Source organism: Rana temporaria, chromosome 12 (genome assembly GCF_905171775.1).
Source record: "Rana temporaria chromosome 12, aRanTem1.1, whole genome shotgun sequence".
NCBI classification, from domain to species: Eukaryota; Metazoa; Chordata; class Amphibia; order Anura; family Ranidae; genus Rana; species Rana temporaria.
This window is the reverse complement of record NC_053500.1, coordinates 47,859,108-47,875,060: the sequence shown is the minus strand read 5'-3', so window position 1 is coordinate 47,875,060 and position 15,953 is coordinate 47,859,108. Positions and strand designations below refer to the sequence as shown.

At 48.0% G+C, this 15,953-nt stretch overlaps 1 protein-coding gene across 1 annotated transcript in view; it reads left to right on the top strand.

Moving 5' to 3' along the window:
* LOC120919202 (serine/threonine-protein kinase 4-like) overlaps nt 1-12,086 on the top strand; it is a 168,245-nt gene extending 156,159 nt beyond the window's left edge. The window contains exon 11 of the mRNA XM_040331245.1: nt 11,340-12,086. Within this exon, the coding sequence (XP_040187179.1) occupies nt 11,340-11,498 (159 nt within the window). The 3' untranslated portion in view covers nt 11,499-12,086. The remainder of the gene's footprint in view (nt 1-11,339) is intronic.
* The last annotated feature ends 3,867 nt before the right edge of the window (nt 12,087-15,953 follow it).

Genomic DNA, 15,953 nt, shown 5'->3' with positions numbered 1-15,953 from the left:
GGGTACTACATTACCTATCAGGATAGTCCACTAATTGTCTAAGGGAGGAAAATAGAGTTTCAGAAGTTCACCTTTTCAGACTCACCTGGCATAGAGACTGTCTATCATTTTGGATCTTCTTTATTCATTTATTTATTTATTTTTATTTATTTTAATATATTTTTTGAAGCTTCAGCACTTGCACTTTACCATCTCTGGACACTTTTGAGCACACAGAGATTTATTTATTCATTCATTTTATCATTTCATGTCCACATCCTTGTGTTAATTCTGGGTTTGTTTGTGTCCCAGTTGATAATTTTTCACTTATCACAGTGCAGTTATTGATTATATGTGTACACATATTATTGGAATCATCCTCTGTTATGGTCACGATCACCGATTTGAAGCGCTTATCACTTGTTTATAGTTATGTTCTCTTTTCGGCCCGACTAGTTCCTCGACGGGTTCCTCGCTGAAAAGTGTACACAATCCAGCTCCGACCGAGTTTCTGGCTGAATTCTGCCGAGAAACTCGGTCGCGTGTACGGGGCCTTAGATGTATAGGCACTAGATGGGGCTTTGACTAGTGTCTAATCTCCTAGAGCAGGGGTCTCCAAACTGCGGCCCTGGTGCCGAATGTGGCCCTTTGCGTACCTTAATGCAGCCCTTGGGACACTATTCCATCCAACTCCAATGGGGCATAATTCTTGTTGCTGCCAACAATGGGGCACTACTCCTCCAACTGACACCATCAATTCTTTCATTGACACCAATGATGGGGCACTAGTCCTCCCACTGACACCAAAGATATGGCATTATTTACTCCCACTGGACATTTTCTACTCCCAATGGCCCTAGTCTGGCCCACCCTAAAGTCTGAAGGACCGTAAACTGGCTCTTTGTTTATAAAGTCTGGAGACCCCTGTCCTAGAGCTATCCCCATTAGCCCCCCCCCCCCCCCAACACATACACACCTCTCTCTTGTCGGGTTGTTGTTTGCAAAATTAAAAGTAAAAGGTATACACAATAAGATTATCTGATGGTTAATATAGTGCTTTTGAGGGTGCAAGCTACAAAAATTGTATTATACGTGAACACATACATCTGATTTTTATTTAATGTGTACAGTAATCATACGGAAATCAAATGGAAAAAAAACATGCATGATCAGAAGCAAAGAACCACCCTACACTTCCTCTTCTACTACACTAGAACGTAGCTACAGTTGCCTTTGTCGGAGAATTTCCTTACGTCAATACCATTCTGACTACATCATGATACAGTATGCACTTTTGTGGAAAATCGGATGTCTGATCTGCTCATAGTGTGGCTTAAAGTGGTACTAAAGCTTACATTTATTTTATTATTTTTTTCAAATGACAAACATGCCATACTTACCTCTACTGTGCAGTTAGTTTTGCACAGAGTGGCCCCAATCGTCCTCTTCTGGGATCCCACGGCAGCTCTTGCATCTCCTCCTCGCATTAGATAACCCCCTCTGGGAAGCGCTCTCCCGAGGGGGTTAGCCTTGCGGGCGTGCTCCCGTCTCATACATGCAGCGTCCATAGCCATTGTTTGTATGACTCGGCCCCACCCACCAGCGGCCATGTCATTGGATTTGATTGACAGCAGCGGTAGCCAATGGCTGCGCTGCTATCAATCTATCTAATGAAGAGCCGATTAGGCATGGGGAGAATGACGCGGGATCGCTCCCACTGAAATTCGGGGCTCAGGTAAGTAAAACCGGGGGGGGGGGTGACTGCAAGGTGTTTTTTCACCTTAACCACTTAAGCCCCGGACCAAAATGCAGGTAAAGGACCAGGCCCCTTTTTGCGATTCGGCACTGCGTCGCTTTAACTGACAATTGCATTGTCTTGCGGCGTAGCTCCCAAACAAAATTGGTGGTATTTGATCACCTCTCCGGTTTTTATTTTTTGCGCTATAAACAAAAATAGAGCGACAATTTTGAAAAAAATTCAATATTTTTTACTTTTTGCTATAATAAATATCCCCCAAAAATATATTAAAAAAAATGTGTTTTTCCTCAGTTTAGGCCAATACGTATTCTTCTACATATTTTTGGTAAAAAAAAATCGCAATAAGCGTTTATCGGTTGGTTTGCGCAAAATTTATAGCGTTTACAAAATGGGGGATAGTTTTATTGCATCAGCGATTTTTTTCGTGACTGCGACATTATGGCGGACACTTCGGACAATTTTGACACATTTTTGGGACCATTGTCATTTTCACAGCAAAAAATGCATTGTTTATTGTGGAAATGACAGTTGCAGTTTGGGAGTTAACCACAGGGGGTGCTGAAGGAGTTATGTTTCACCTAGTGTGTGTTTACAACTGTAGGGGGGTGTGGCTGTAGGAGTGACGTCATCTAATGTGTCTCCCTATAAAGGGGATGACACGATCGATGCAGCCGCCACAGTGAAGCACGGGGAAGCCGAGTTTACACGCGGCTCTCCCCGTTCTTCAGTTTCGGGGACCGATCGCGGGACCCCAGCAGCGGTCGGGTCCCGCGGTCCTGGTCCCGGAACTTCGGACCGGGTCGCCGGCGTGCACCCACGACCCACGGCTGGGTAGATGTACAGGACGTACCGGTACGTACATCTGCCCAGCCGTGCCATTCTGCTGCCGTATATTTACAGGAGGCGGTCCTTAAGTGGCTAATACATAAGATGCATTAAGGTGAAAAAACACGAAGGTTTACAAGTCTCCCAAAATACATCAGATTCAGTTAAATGCTATTGGTTGAGTCACCAACCAGCTTCAAAAAATGTTTTGACCACAGAGACCACTGTACCTGTGTTGTCAGTCATTAAAAGTTGCAAATTTGAAGGGGGCGTGGCCGGACGTAGCCCTGCATGGACGTGTGAGCCCTTAGCTCTCTCACAGCCCGCAGCACTTTGGCCTGTTTAGGGGACACCTACCGCATGAAAATGGGTGGATCACGGCGCACCCGCTCCTCTAAGATCCGGGGGTCCTCTCAGCCGCCTCCCGGATCCTCTGCGACCCTCCGGGGGTACTTTTCGCCGCCGCCTCTGGCACGAGGTGGGGGGCCCAAGATGGCGCCGGACTCCTCCATGCGGCCGCCGCCTTCCCACAGCGTCTATTCGCCTGCCGGCTCGGGGGATCAGCCGCCATCCGCCTGGGGACCTTCAGCCCACCACCGCCAGGACCCGGGAACCGTGAGTCTGTCCCCGCTCCAGCCACTCCAGGCGGCGCCGCCGCCGCACAGCTCTGGGCAGGCCCCACTAGGCCTCAATGGGACCCCGCCGACGCAGTGCTCGGAGGCTGTCCCGAGGCTGCTCCGGACGGCCTCGGACCCGGGCATGACCTTCGGGAGCCTTGTCCCCCCTGCCACATCAGAGGACTTTCCCCCCCTGACGGAACCCAGCCAGGCCTGGATTCTGGGGGGCCTGCAACACCCCTGCCTGCATAGGCCTCAGCCTGCACTGCGCCCGGCGTCTCCCCCTCCCCAGTCTCTTCAGACAGCACTCCTGCAGCATAGCTCCGGACAAGCCCCGCTGGGCCTCGCTGGAACCCCACTGACACAGTGCTCAGAGGCAGTACCAAGACTGCTCAGAACCGCCCCGGACACAGAAATGACTCCCACAGAAATGACTCCCTCAGAATTGACTCTCGGGAGCCCCGTCTCCTCTGCCTCCCCCACCATGTCAGAGGAATTCCCCCCCCTGTCAGTGCACAATCCAGCCTGGACCCTGGGAAGTCCACGGATAGAGCACCCCTCTCTCCATCAGCCCCAGCATGCCCCTCATTTGCCATCTGCTCCCCCCCAGCCACAGAGACTCTCCCGCAGTACGGGGCCCAGGTCTGCTTCGCGGGGGATAGACACAGCAGCCTCCTATGCCCAAGCAGTTGGATCCCCCGCTGTGACCTCCATGGATGGCCGGGCGCCCACTCCGTGCACTCCAGAATGGTCGAACGCGCGGGGACCCCGGTCGCCTTCCTGGGTGCAACCCAAGCCTGGGGCTCATCCGATGTCACGTCGGGACCCCCCCTTACTTCTGTTATCTCCCCAGCCCGTCCAGGGGGCTGACCCCCTTCCCCAAGCTGTCCCTCCATGGCAGACGTATCTCCAGGCCATACCGACTAAAGATGATTTTAAGCTGCTCATTGAGGAGGTCAAGTCGGCCTGCCGAGCCGAAATTCAAGTTCTACATGCCAACTTTAAACATCTATCTGATAGGGTGGAAATGGCGGAGGAGGAAATCCAGGAAACCAAAATCGCAGTTCATCGCACGCAAATGCAGAGTGCTGATCATCGTTTAATGCTCAGAGATATGCAGCGCCAGCTGGAAGATCTGGACAACAGGGGGCGCAGGAACAACATCCGTGTTTAGAGGCCTGCCTGAATCGGAGGGCCCTGAAGACCTCCACCATACCTTGCAAACCCTCTTCAATGACCTTTTGGGAGACCCCCCGGACAAACCAATAGAGATGGACCGGGCGCATCGCGCCCTACGCCCCAAGGGACCTGCCTCCAGACCTCGTGACATCATCTGCAAAGTTAACTCCTTTCCCCTGAAAGAAGACATCATGCGTAAAGCTCGCACCGCCAGAAAGGTGGTCTTGGGCAACGTCCCACTGCAGCTTTACCCGGACCTGTCCTGGATAACCCTGCAGAAGCGCAGACTCTTGCAACCCCTTCTGCTCCTGTTGCAGGAACGCGACATAGTCTACCGCTGGGGTTTCCCCTTCAGCCTCACAGCCCGCCGACAGGGTCAATCAGCGGTGCTCCGCTATCCTGAAGACCTTGACACCTTTTGCGAAACTATGGACATTCCTGTCCCCCGCCTTCAAGAGTGGGACCTGGTGGCTACACCCCCGCCCCCTCCCACGGTTTGGCAAAAGGTCCCCCCGACCAAGCGACCCCGGGACCGGGGCTCCCCCCGCGGTCCCCCTCAATCTGGTCATGGCTGATGACTGATTCTATCGGACTTCCTCTTTTGCTTGACCCCCCCTGACCCACCCATCAGCTCCATTTGTAACCCCTCCTCCCCTGGGCCCACCACTTGACACTTGCTTTGTTCATTGGGCACGTGCAGTTGGAGACTTCTGGTCACCCACCCCCCCTGTAGGTCCGACCTACTAGAAGTTCCCTTGGTACCCTATTGTACTTTGTTGTTACTGGTTACTGTAGTTCTCTATGTCCCCCCGGCCTGGACCCTCTCCCTTTTGGGGGGCCCTGGTCGGGAGGACTTATTGGAACCCTTTGGGCCCTGAGTGGCGCGGTGCACTCGGGCCTCGTTTTACTCAATGTCATTTTGATTGCATTGCATTTAATGTTGTCTTTTTCCTTTTTTTCTCCTCCTTTTGTTCTTTCTCTTTCTTCTTCCCCTCCCTTGCTCCCGTGGCTCGGCTCGTGCTCCTGGCGGCTGTCCGGACTGTGTCTGCGGAATGGCGTCTCCCCCAGGCGGGCCCCGGCATATCCTCGCGGCGGGATCAGATAAGTACCTTCTTGCTTGCACATACCCATGACCATGGCTAAGATTATGTCCCTCAATGTCCACGGCCTAAATTCAAATCGGAAGAGACATCTTACACTGCGGGAGATCAGGCATTCTGGGGCGGACGTTGTCTTTCTCCAGGAAACGCACTTCGACAAAGGGGACTCCTTTGGGTTTGCGTCCAGACAGTACCCCCAGATTTTCCAGGCGTTCAATCCTAGAAAGCGAGCGGGAGTGGCCATACTTTTTAGGAAAGGTTCCCCCTTTAAATGCTCAGAGTCATTTATTGACCCTAGAGGGCACTACATCATCCTGAGGGGCCTCTGGCAGCAGCAACCAGTTACGCTATGCACTCTATATGCACCCAACACCCACCAGATTCACTTTCTCTCTAGAGTACTTGCGCGGTTGTTCCGGTCACCCAACGAATACTTGCTATTTGGAGGAGACTTCAACTTGTGCCAGTCGGTGGCCCTTGACCGCCTGGTCCTGAACCCGTCGGACCCACAGACCCGGGCCCACAGAGACTCTAAACTTTTTCGCCAGCTTACTAGACGTTATGCCCTGTTTGACTCCTGGCGCGCCCTTCACCCGGGGGATAAACAGTTTACATACTACTCTGCTCCGCACCGCATGCACTCCCGTATAGACTACCTTTTTGTTAACAACGCCACCCTCCGTGTTACTAGGGAGGCCCGAATATTACCGATCTCCTGGTCTGATCACGCCCCAGTGGTCCTGACTCTGGACCTGGGTGCCCCTAACCACAGGCCCTGTCACTGGCAGCTGAACAACTTTTTACTCCAGTATAGCCCCTCTAGGTTGGAAATGCAGAAGACATTGCAAAACTATTTCGTCGAAAACGATACCCCGGACGTCTCCCTGGCCACTCTTTGGGAGGCCCATAAGGCAGTCCTTCGGGGTCGTTGCATGGCGCTCTCCTCGGCCATGAAAAGGGATGCGAAAGCAGCCAAAGTGCAGGCAGAGAGGGACTTGAGGACACTAGAGAGCCAACTGCAAACTTCTCCATCCATACCCCTTCTTAAAAAGATAGTATGCCTACGCACAACACTTCGGGACTTGGCCTTAGGCCAGGTGGAGAAGGCCCTACTCCGGCTAAAACAAAGGTACTATGACAAGGGAAATAAGGCTCACTCTCTGCTGGCGCGTAAGCTATCGGAACGCTCCCACATGACCACCCCTCACCAGATTAAAGATGGTACGGGCCGCCTTCTGACCCACCCTCGGGACATAGCTCGGGCTTTTGAGGAATTTTACACAGCCTTATATAGCGACCCTGACATACCGCATGACCCCTCACCCCCTGACCTGGCTGATCGTCTGCGTGACTACTTGGAACACAGTGGAATCCCTAAGATCCAGCCTGCTGACCTCCTCTCCCTTAACGCCTCTGTGACAGAGGAGGAACTCACGGCTGCCATTAAGTCCCTGCCCGCACATAAATCCCCTGGCCCAGACGGTCTCCCCTATGAATATTATAAGACGTTTCTCCCCATCCTCCTCCCGCGCATGTGCAAGCTGTTTAATGCCTTCCTTCAAACGACCCCTATCCCCTCGGACATGCAGCGGTCGTTTCTAACTCTGATCCCCAAACCCGACAAGGACCCCTCGCTGTGCGCTAGCTACAGGCCAATCGCGTTACTTAACTCAGATTTAAAAATTTTCACCAAGCTCCTCTCACTGCGTCTAAATGTGCTGCTCCCTTCATTGGTTCATAAGGACCAGGTGGGCTTTGTCCCTCTCCGCCAAGCGGGGGACAACACCAGACGGGTTATCGACCTGATAGATGTGGTGAACAGGGAGGGCCAGGAGTCGTTAGCCCTTAGTTTGGATGCAGAAAAGGCATTTGATCGCCTCAGCTGGCCTTTCCTGTTTGCCACGTTAAAACACATAGGACTTCGCGGCCCCTTCCTGCAGGCCATACAGCACCTCTATACGAATCCTACATCTCAGGTTAAGACCCCCTTTGCCCACTCTCCCTCTTTCCCGATAGCAAATGGAACGCGCCAGGGATGCCCACTTTCGCCACTTCTGTTCGCGCTTTGCGTGGAGCCCCTGGCGGCATCGATTCGCAGGAACCCGGATATCCGGGGTGTCTTGGTGCGGGGTAGGGAATTCAAGCTGGCGCTTTTCGCAGACGACGTTATTCTGACCCTGACCCAACTTAGAATCTCCCTGCCTAACCTCCACGCTGAACTCGATCTGTATAGGTCCCTGTCGGGTTATAAGATAAATGCGGCCAAGTCGGTAGCTCTCCCCATTAACATCCCCGACGAGGAGGTTCGACATCTAAAGCAGTGCTTTCCCTACCACTGGGCTACAGCGGGGTTGAAATATCTGGGGGTGCAGATCACCCCGTCCTTTGACTCTTTATATAAGGCCAACTTCCCCCCCCTCTATCGCTCCATAAGAGAACTTTTGCAGAAGTGGAGGGCCCATCACATTTCCCTTCTGGGTAGGGTGGCATCTGTTAAGATGGTCATCCTTCCCAAACTCCTCTATTTATTCCAGACGTTGCCCATACCAGTCCCATACGCGGACCTACGTAAGCTCCAAGCGGATCTGGTCCGCTTCGTCTGGAATTACGGGCGACACAGAGTCCCACGGACGGTCTTGACAGCATCCCGCACTGACGGGGGACTGGGGTTCCCTGACCTGCTTAAATATTATCAGGCAGCTCAGCTGCGCGCCGTTACCTCTTGGTTCCCTCAGCGCTCTTATAATATATGGACACAAATCGAGAAAATTTGGATGGCTCCCGCACACCCGAATAGCCTACTATGGAATGCAGGCGCGGAGGTGGATCCGGGCCGACTCTTGGGGCCCATGCTTCACCTCAGGACGCTTTGGCGCAGACTGTCCCGGACGCATAGCCTGAGCTCGGAGCGGTCTCTTTTGACCTCCTTCCTGTTCAACCCCAGGATGCCTGATAGTTTGACCCATCAGATGTCGTCGCCTTGGGCGTCGCGTGATCTTTTTAATTTTGGCCATTTAGTGGACCCCATAACACGGAAACTCCTATCGTTTTCCGATTTGCAAAAGAAATTTGACCTACCCCGCCAGGTGTTCTATGGGTATCTGCAGATAAGACACTATGCACAATCATTTGCCCCTGGGCTCCAATTTTCAACGCCAACGCCTTTCGAAAAACTGGTACTGGAGGGATCGGCTCGACGCGGGTTGATATCTGATACGTATCGGTTGCTGAACTCTCGCTCTTTCCCCACCCAGGGTAAGCATGCATACATGCTGCGATGGGAGAGGGAGCTCGGGGAGGAGATCTCGGAGACAGAGTGGCAGACGATCTGGTCCCAGGCGGCTAAAAGCTCTCTTTGTACGTTGTATAAGGAGAATGCCTATAAAATATTGTATTTCTGGTACATGACGCCGGCTATCCTCCACGCTATCTATCCATCCAGTTCAGACAGGTGTTGGCGTTGTCAGGGAGCCAGGGGAACCTTGTACCACATTTACTGGACCTGCCCCAAGATAGTACCGTTTTGGACGGAGACCCAGCAGTTGCTATCTCGCCTCCTTGGAGTGCTGGTTCCCTGGTCCCCGAAACTGTTTTTACTAGGAGTCTCAGCCCTGCGGATCTCCAAGTCCTCCAAGAAATTGTTGAGGCATGTATTGACGGCTGCGAGATGCCTAGTTGCCCTCCATTGGAAGCGCCTGTCACCCCCTTCTCAATCTGACCTCTACGCCAGGATCAAAGATATTGAACTAATGGAAAAAATGACTGCCAGGTTACGAGATAGTTTGGACACTCATGATGCAGTTTGGGCGGAATGGCATCGTCGGGAGGATCCGCCTTGAACCACGAGTCGAGCCACCCCTTAACCCCCCCCCCCCCCCTCTTTCTCTCTCCCTGTCTATCTGCGCTTGCAGTCTCCTTCCTCTGCTCTTTCTCCACCTCTTTTTTTTTTTCTTTCCCTTTTCCTTTTTTTTTTTTTTTTTTTTTTTTTTCTTGGTTCCCTCTTTTTTGTTTCCTCCTTTGCCTCTGCTACTCAGGGGTTTGTTCTACACGTGCTTACTTTTGTCTTTTGGCAGCTTGTGTTTTTAGGTTGGCTGCTTACGAGCGGAGTTATTGAGCTCCCCCTGATACCTGCCTTGTACTGTACTGTTATATGCTATGCACTGTTTCCTTTTCTGTTGATGCTCTGATGGCATCCTTGTACCGTATCTTTTCTGGCACGGGGGTTACCTCGTGTCCAATAAAAACTGTTAATTGAAAAAAAAAAAAAAAAGTTGCAAATTTGCTCAGAGCATGTTTGAAAATATCATAGCTTTTAGATTGTAATTTTTATAAATTATTCATAAAGTTTAGTAACCATACATTTTTGCATCATCTCTTCTAAATGAATGGCGGTCCAACGGACTGGAGGAAATCTATTGCAATTGTTCTCACTTGTACTAAATGGTTACCCACATCCGTTTTACTGTCTATAATCCCTGCACAGGAAGGACTATGTTTCAAGAAGCAGAGTGGGAGAAGCCTGGCATTGACTTACTATTAACAATATATATACTGTATTTATTGGTGTATAACACTCACTGTTTTACCCTGAAAATAGAGGGTAAACTGTGCCTGCGTGTTATACGCAGGGGGCTATGGAAAGGTTTTTTTTCCCCCTGAAACTTCTCTCTTAACCACTTTACCAGTGGGCCAATTTTAGCACTTCTCTCCTTCATGTAAAAATCACATTTTTTTACTGCTAGAAAATTAATCAGAACCCCCAAACATTATATATATTTTTTTAGCAGACACCCTAGGGAATACAATGTCAGTCATTGTCTTTTTCTCGCACGGTATTTGCGCAATAATTTTTCAAATGCCTTTTTTGGGGGGGAAAAAAACGGTTTCATGAATTAAAAAATAACAAAACAGTTAAGTTTGCCCAATTTGCCCAAGGATGTTACGCTGAGTAAATAGATACCCAACATGTCACGCTTTAAAATTGCGCACACTCATGGAATGGCGCCAAACTTCGGTACATAAAAATCTCCATAGGTGACGATTTAACATTTTTTACAGGTTACTATTTTCGAGTTTCAGAGGAGGTCTAGTGCTAGAATTGTTGCACACGCTCTAACGCACGCAAAGATACCTCACATGTGGGGTTTGAACGGCGTTTACATATGTGGGCGGGACCTGCATGCGTGTTTGCTTCTTTGTGCGAGATAACGGGGACAGGGGCGTTTTGAAAAAAAAAATGTTTATTTTATTTTTATTTTACTTCATTTTTTTATTTTTACACTTTTTTTTACATTTTTTTTTTTGATCGCTTTTATTCCTATTACAAGGAATGTAAACATCCCTTGTAATAGGAATCAGTGTGACAGGTCCTCTTTATGGAGAGATGTGGGGGTCAATAAGACCCCACATCTCTCCTCCAGGCTTACAAGCATGAAATCGGTGAAAAAAAAAATCACCGATCACATGCGACAGCCGCGATTGTGGCTTTGTTTACTTCCGGTCACCAGTCATCTCTATGCTTTCCAGCAGCGCCACCCGATTCGCTCTCCGGGCCCCCTATGGCACGGGAGAGCCCGGAGAAGCACCGGATGGTGGCGGGAGGGACGTCCCCTCCCGCTGCCTCTAAGAATGATCAAGCGGCGGAACCGCTGCTTTGATGGTTCTTATGGTGCAGAGAATCAGCGGCTGAAGACGGCGATATCTGAATGATGCCTGTAGCTGCACCCATCATTCAGATATCACCACACAAAGCCGAGGACGTCCTCGGTCGTCAAGAGGTTAAAGTTAGTGTGCGTGTTATACGCAGATAAATACGGTATTTCATTCTATACTGTGTGTCCAATGCAGAATTATTCATTCTTATATTTTTTATCTTTCTAGTTAAAAGACTGGAGTGTTGATGAACTCCAGACGAAACTAAACGAACTGGATCCAATGATGAATCGGGAAATTGAAGAAATTCATCAAAGATACCAATCGAAGCGGCAGCCTATACTAGAAGCCATTGATTCCAAAAAACGAAGGCAGCAAAATTTTTAAGCTTAGCCATGGAAGAACACATGGGACAAACTCTACGTTTCCAGGGGCTCAGCTTTTCATCAACACAACAAGAAGTTGAGTTGCTCTAGAAAAAATGAACCTCATTTCCTGGGTTGAGAAGTGGAGGCCGGTATTTCTCATCTTGCGCCTAAGCCTTCTGGAGAACTGAGTGCATCACCTTATTCCCAACTGTCTCTACCATGTCTTCACAATCTTTTCTGCCCTACGTATAGACCTTGGCCACTTATGCTGTAGACTTAGCCCCCCTCTTGGTCAGTCACCATGTCTGAAGGCAGGACCATTTCACAGTCAGAAAATCTCTAGGTACGAGGAGCTAGATTTTTAACTCTAGGCCAGATGCAGTTTTTTGGAGAGTATTTGTAGTTAACTTACTTTAGAATATTACTTTTTTTTGTGTTTTTTTTTTTAATACCATCTTAAATATGACTTGACTTTTATATTTTGTAATATATAACTTTTGTGTTTTTTTTTATTGCTAAATATTTTATATTTTGGAGATGAGTCTTATTGATTTTCATTCGGATGTATAGAATTTATTAAGATTAAAACAATGTTTTGTGTATGAAATGGAAAATTGCTTGTGTTTTGTAATGTGCATATTTAGGGCCCATTTACAGTATAATGGAGAGTAGATCTTGCTTTCCACTCTTTGTTGACATTGATTGATTGATTGAATAGGGCTCTTTCACATGGGCGGACCGTATGTCCGCTTTTTCATCCATCCGTGTACGGATGAAAAAGGGACATACATTGGTCCCTATGAGATTTCAGGTGTCAGCAGATGAACATCCGCTGACACCTGATCTCACCCGGTTCCGCAATCCTCCGATTCTGCAGACAGAGGAAAACCCTAATTTTCCCATCCGTCTGTGGATCGGATCAGGTGAACGCGGAAAGACGGTCCGTGTTCATCCGATCCCCCCATAGAGGAGAGCGGAGAAAAGGCAGGGCGGTCACTGCACAGTGTGCGGGGACCGCCCTGTCATCCGCCGGCTCAGCGGGAATCAGCAGAGCGATCCCCACTGAGCAAGCGGAGGTTCACGGGGCGGATCATCAATGATCCGCCCCCTGTAAAAGAGTCCATAGGGTGCGGTGTGGAGTCGGCAGTGCTGTGTTTTAAAAAATGTTGGATTTGTTTTCTCTTATTATGGTCCACACTTCCTACCTAGGGTTGCCACCTTTTCTTCAAGCCAACCCGAACACTTTAGCGGCACAAAGCCAATTTCTTTTTTCTGTAGTATACACTATAGAATTATAAAAGACCTGGGACGCCTTTGGGTGCCCCAAGGAGAGTTGTAGGGGGTGTGCCTGGGCACACCTTAATCACTTGTTGGCCCCGACCTCAAAGTGCTGCTGGCTTCCATCCTCTCCCTTCCCCCCGGCTGTGTTTCAGGATGGAGAACAGAGGAAGGAGAGAGTGTCGGCGCCCCCGGTGTCCCTTATGGACGCACCGCCACTGGGTTTGTGGTGTGGAATATTTTCTTTTGAAGGAAATCTGTTAAAAGCACAATGAAACATTCTGTAAACTACACATATAAACTAATGGACAGAAGCATCTGTTTGGACAACATAATAATGGACTAACAACGGCCTTAAATGTCTGCATGTCCTACCATTTTGTTCATATGAAGGGCGAATCCATCCTTACTGCTCACTAGTTTATGAAGAACACCAAGATCTCACATGTCGACCTCCTCAGTATTTATTATACAATGATTACATGGTTAGGTTTTTACACAATTATACGTACTGTATATGGCACTCTGCATTTTGTTTTGTCAAGTTCATTGGTGATAGTGATTTCCCTTTTTATACTCCTGCATAGAGGTCGACCGATATATCGGCCGATATTTGGCGTTTTTTAATTAATCGGCATCGGCCGATTGTGCTGGGAAAAAAAGCTGATTAAACTTCAGCACGATTTTCAAATGGCTTCTGTAATAGAAGTCAATGCAAGTTGCCTGGGAAGTTTTGAACTCCGTGTGTAGAAGTTCTCAGTTTAACCATTTAAAGATTAAATCTTTTTTGACACTTGTTGCTTACAAGTAAAAATCCTGTATTTTCTGCTAGAAAATCACTTAGAACCCCCAAACATTATATATATAATTTTTTTTTAGCAGAGACCCTAGGAAAGAAAATAGCGATTGTTGCAATATTTTATGTCACATGGTATTTGCGCAGCTGTCTTTCAAACGCAATTTTTGGGGAAAAAATACACTTTAACTAATAAAAAAAAAAAAAAAAACGTAAAGTTAGCCCATATTATTTTTTCCGTCAAAGTTTTGATTACCTGTTTTTGTGTATTTAAGATATCAATTATTTTATTTTTTTAATCTAAATTATACATACAAGTGCGCTGATTGGAGGCTTGTTGTGTTTAAAATAAATGTTTAAATGTAAGAAATTTTCTGTATCACTTATTACTTAGTGGAGTAATAATGGAACTTTTCGGAATCCTCCCCCCCTCCGGTGTCACATTTGGCAGCTTTCAGGAGGGAGCAGATACCTGTGTAATCTGGTGCCTACTCCGCCCCCCGCTGTCTTCTGGGAGACACACAGGTCCCAGAAGACAGCAGGGACCAGCGGGACTCACGCATTGCACAGTAGGGAACCAGGAAATGAAGCTGCTCCTGATTCCCTTACCGAAGATGGCGGCGGCAGCACCTGAGGGAGAGATCGGCTTCGGGTGCCGATATCGCATGCGCCCAGGACAGGTAAGTGTCCATATATTAAAAGTCAACAGCTGCAGTATTTGTAGCTGCTGACTTTAAATTTCTTTTTCAGCGGAACTCCGCTGCTTTCACACTGGACCGTCATTCTAGTGGCGCTATTTGGCTGCACTTTGCAGGCTCTTCGGCATCGGTGCCCGTTCATTTCAATGGGCAGGAGTGGTGGAAGAGCGGTATATACCGCTCCAAAGATGCTGCTTGCAGGACTTTTTTTTAACATCCTGCCAGCGCACCGCCTCAGTGTGAAAGCACTCGGGCGTTTACACAGACTGCAGGGGAGCCGTTTTTGCAGGCACTTTACAGGCGCTATTTTTAGCCCAAAAGCGCCTGAAAAACGCCCCAGTGTGAAAGGGGTCTAACTGTTAGATTTCATGAGATGAAGGGCAGGGAAAAAATAAATATATCGGCCCAAAAAAAAAATCGGCATCATATATCGGGCATCGGCCGCCGCGGTTTCTAAATATTGGCATCGGCCAGAGAAAAACCCAAATAGGTCGACCTCTACTCATGTAACCAGTGCAATGCTTTGCACGTTCTTTATGCAGCAAGACGGAGAATCATAGAAAGTTCAGTAGGCCAAATTGGTAACAGAATGCTTTTTATTGATCTGACTGCAGTCAAATAAAAATCATAGATACTGCAATATGCACATATTCATATGGACCTTGTATAGTGAGTGACTCAGTCTGTAAGTGTTCATAATTGGAACCATGAAGGGAAAAACGATTTTGTCCATTTATTGTATACAGGCATTAGCAGCACAGAGCAAGATATATTTTACAGTTCAGAATTCCAAGGTGACAAATAAACAAGACAAGCATATTGTAATGTATGCAAATGGACATATACATATATGTGTGCATCTTGTATCGCTGTATATGTAAAAATATATTGCTGAACCCTCTTTTTCTATTTTACTGAATAACAAATCCTACGCTACAGTATATTTTAGGGCACTGGAACTCCGCTGAGTGCTGATTTGCGCATTTCATTTTTCACATAGCTCCATTCAAAATAAACCACGTTAAAAAAAAAAAAAAGCGAGTTACCAAGCTGTGACGTGGGGAAGGGTTTCTTGGATGAGACCAATGCCGCGTACACACGATCATTTTTCGGCATGAAAAAAATGTTGTTTTTCAAAATTGTCATTTAAAATGATCGTGTGTGGGCTTAACATCATTTTTCAGGTTCTGAAAAACGACAAAAAAAAATTAGAACATGCTACATTTTTTTTTTTTTTTTTTTTGATGTTTCAAGAATTTCTTTCTTTTAATTTTGATGATTTTGGCTTACAGATAGTGAAAACCCAAAATTCAGTATCACGGAACATTAGAATATTACATAAGACCAATACAAAAAGGATTTTTAATACAGAAATGTTGGCTCACAGAAAAGTCTGTCCATTGTACAGTATAGAATGCACTCAATGCTTGGTCGTGGCTCCTTTTGCATGAATTACGGCATCAATGCGGCGTGGCATGGAGGTGATCAGCCTGTGGCACTGCTGAGGTCTTATGGAAGGAAGCCCAGGTTGCTTTGATAATGGCCTTCAGCTTGTCTGCATTGTTCGGTCTGGTGTCTCTCATCTTCCTCAGACTCTCTATGGGGTTTGGGTCAGGTGAGTTTGCTGGCCAATCAAGCACAGTGATACCATGATCATGTGACCAGGTATTGGTACTTTTGTCAGTGTGGGAGGTGCCAAGTC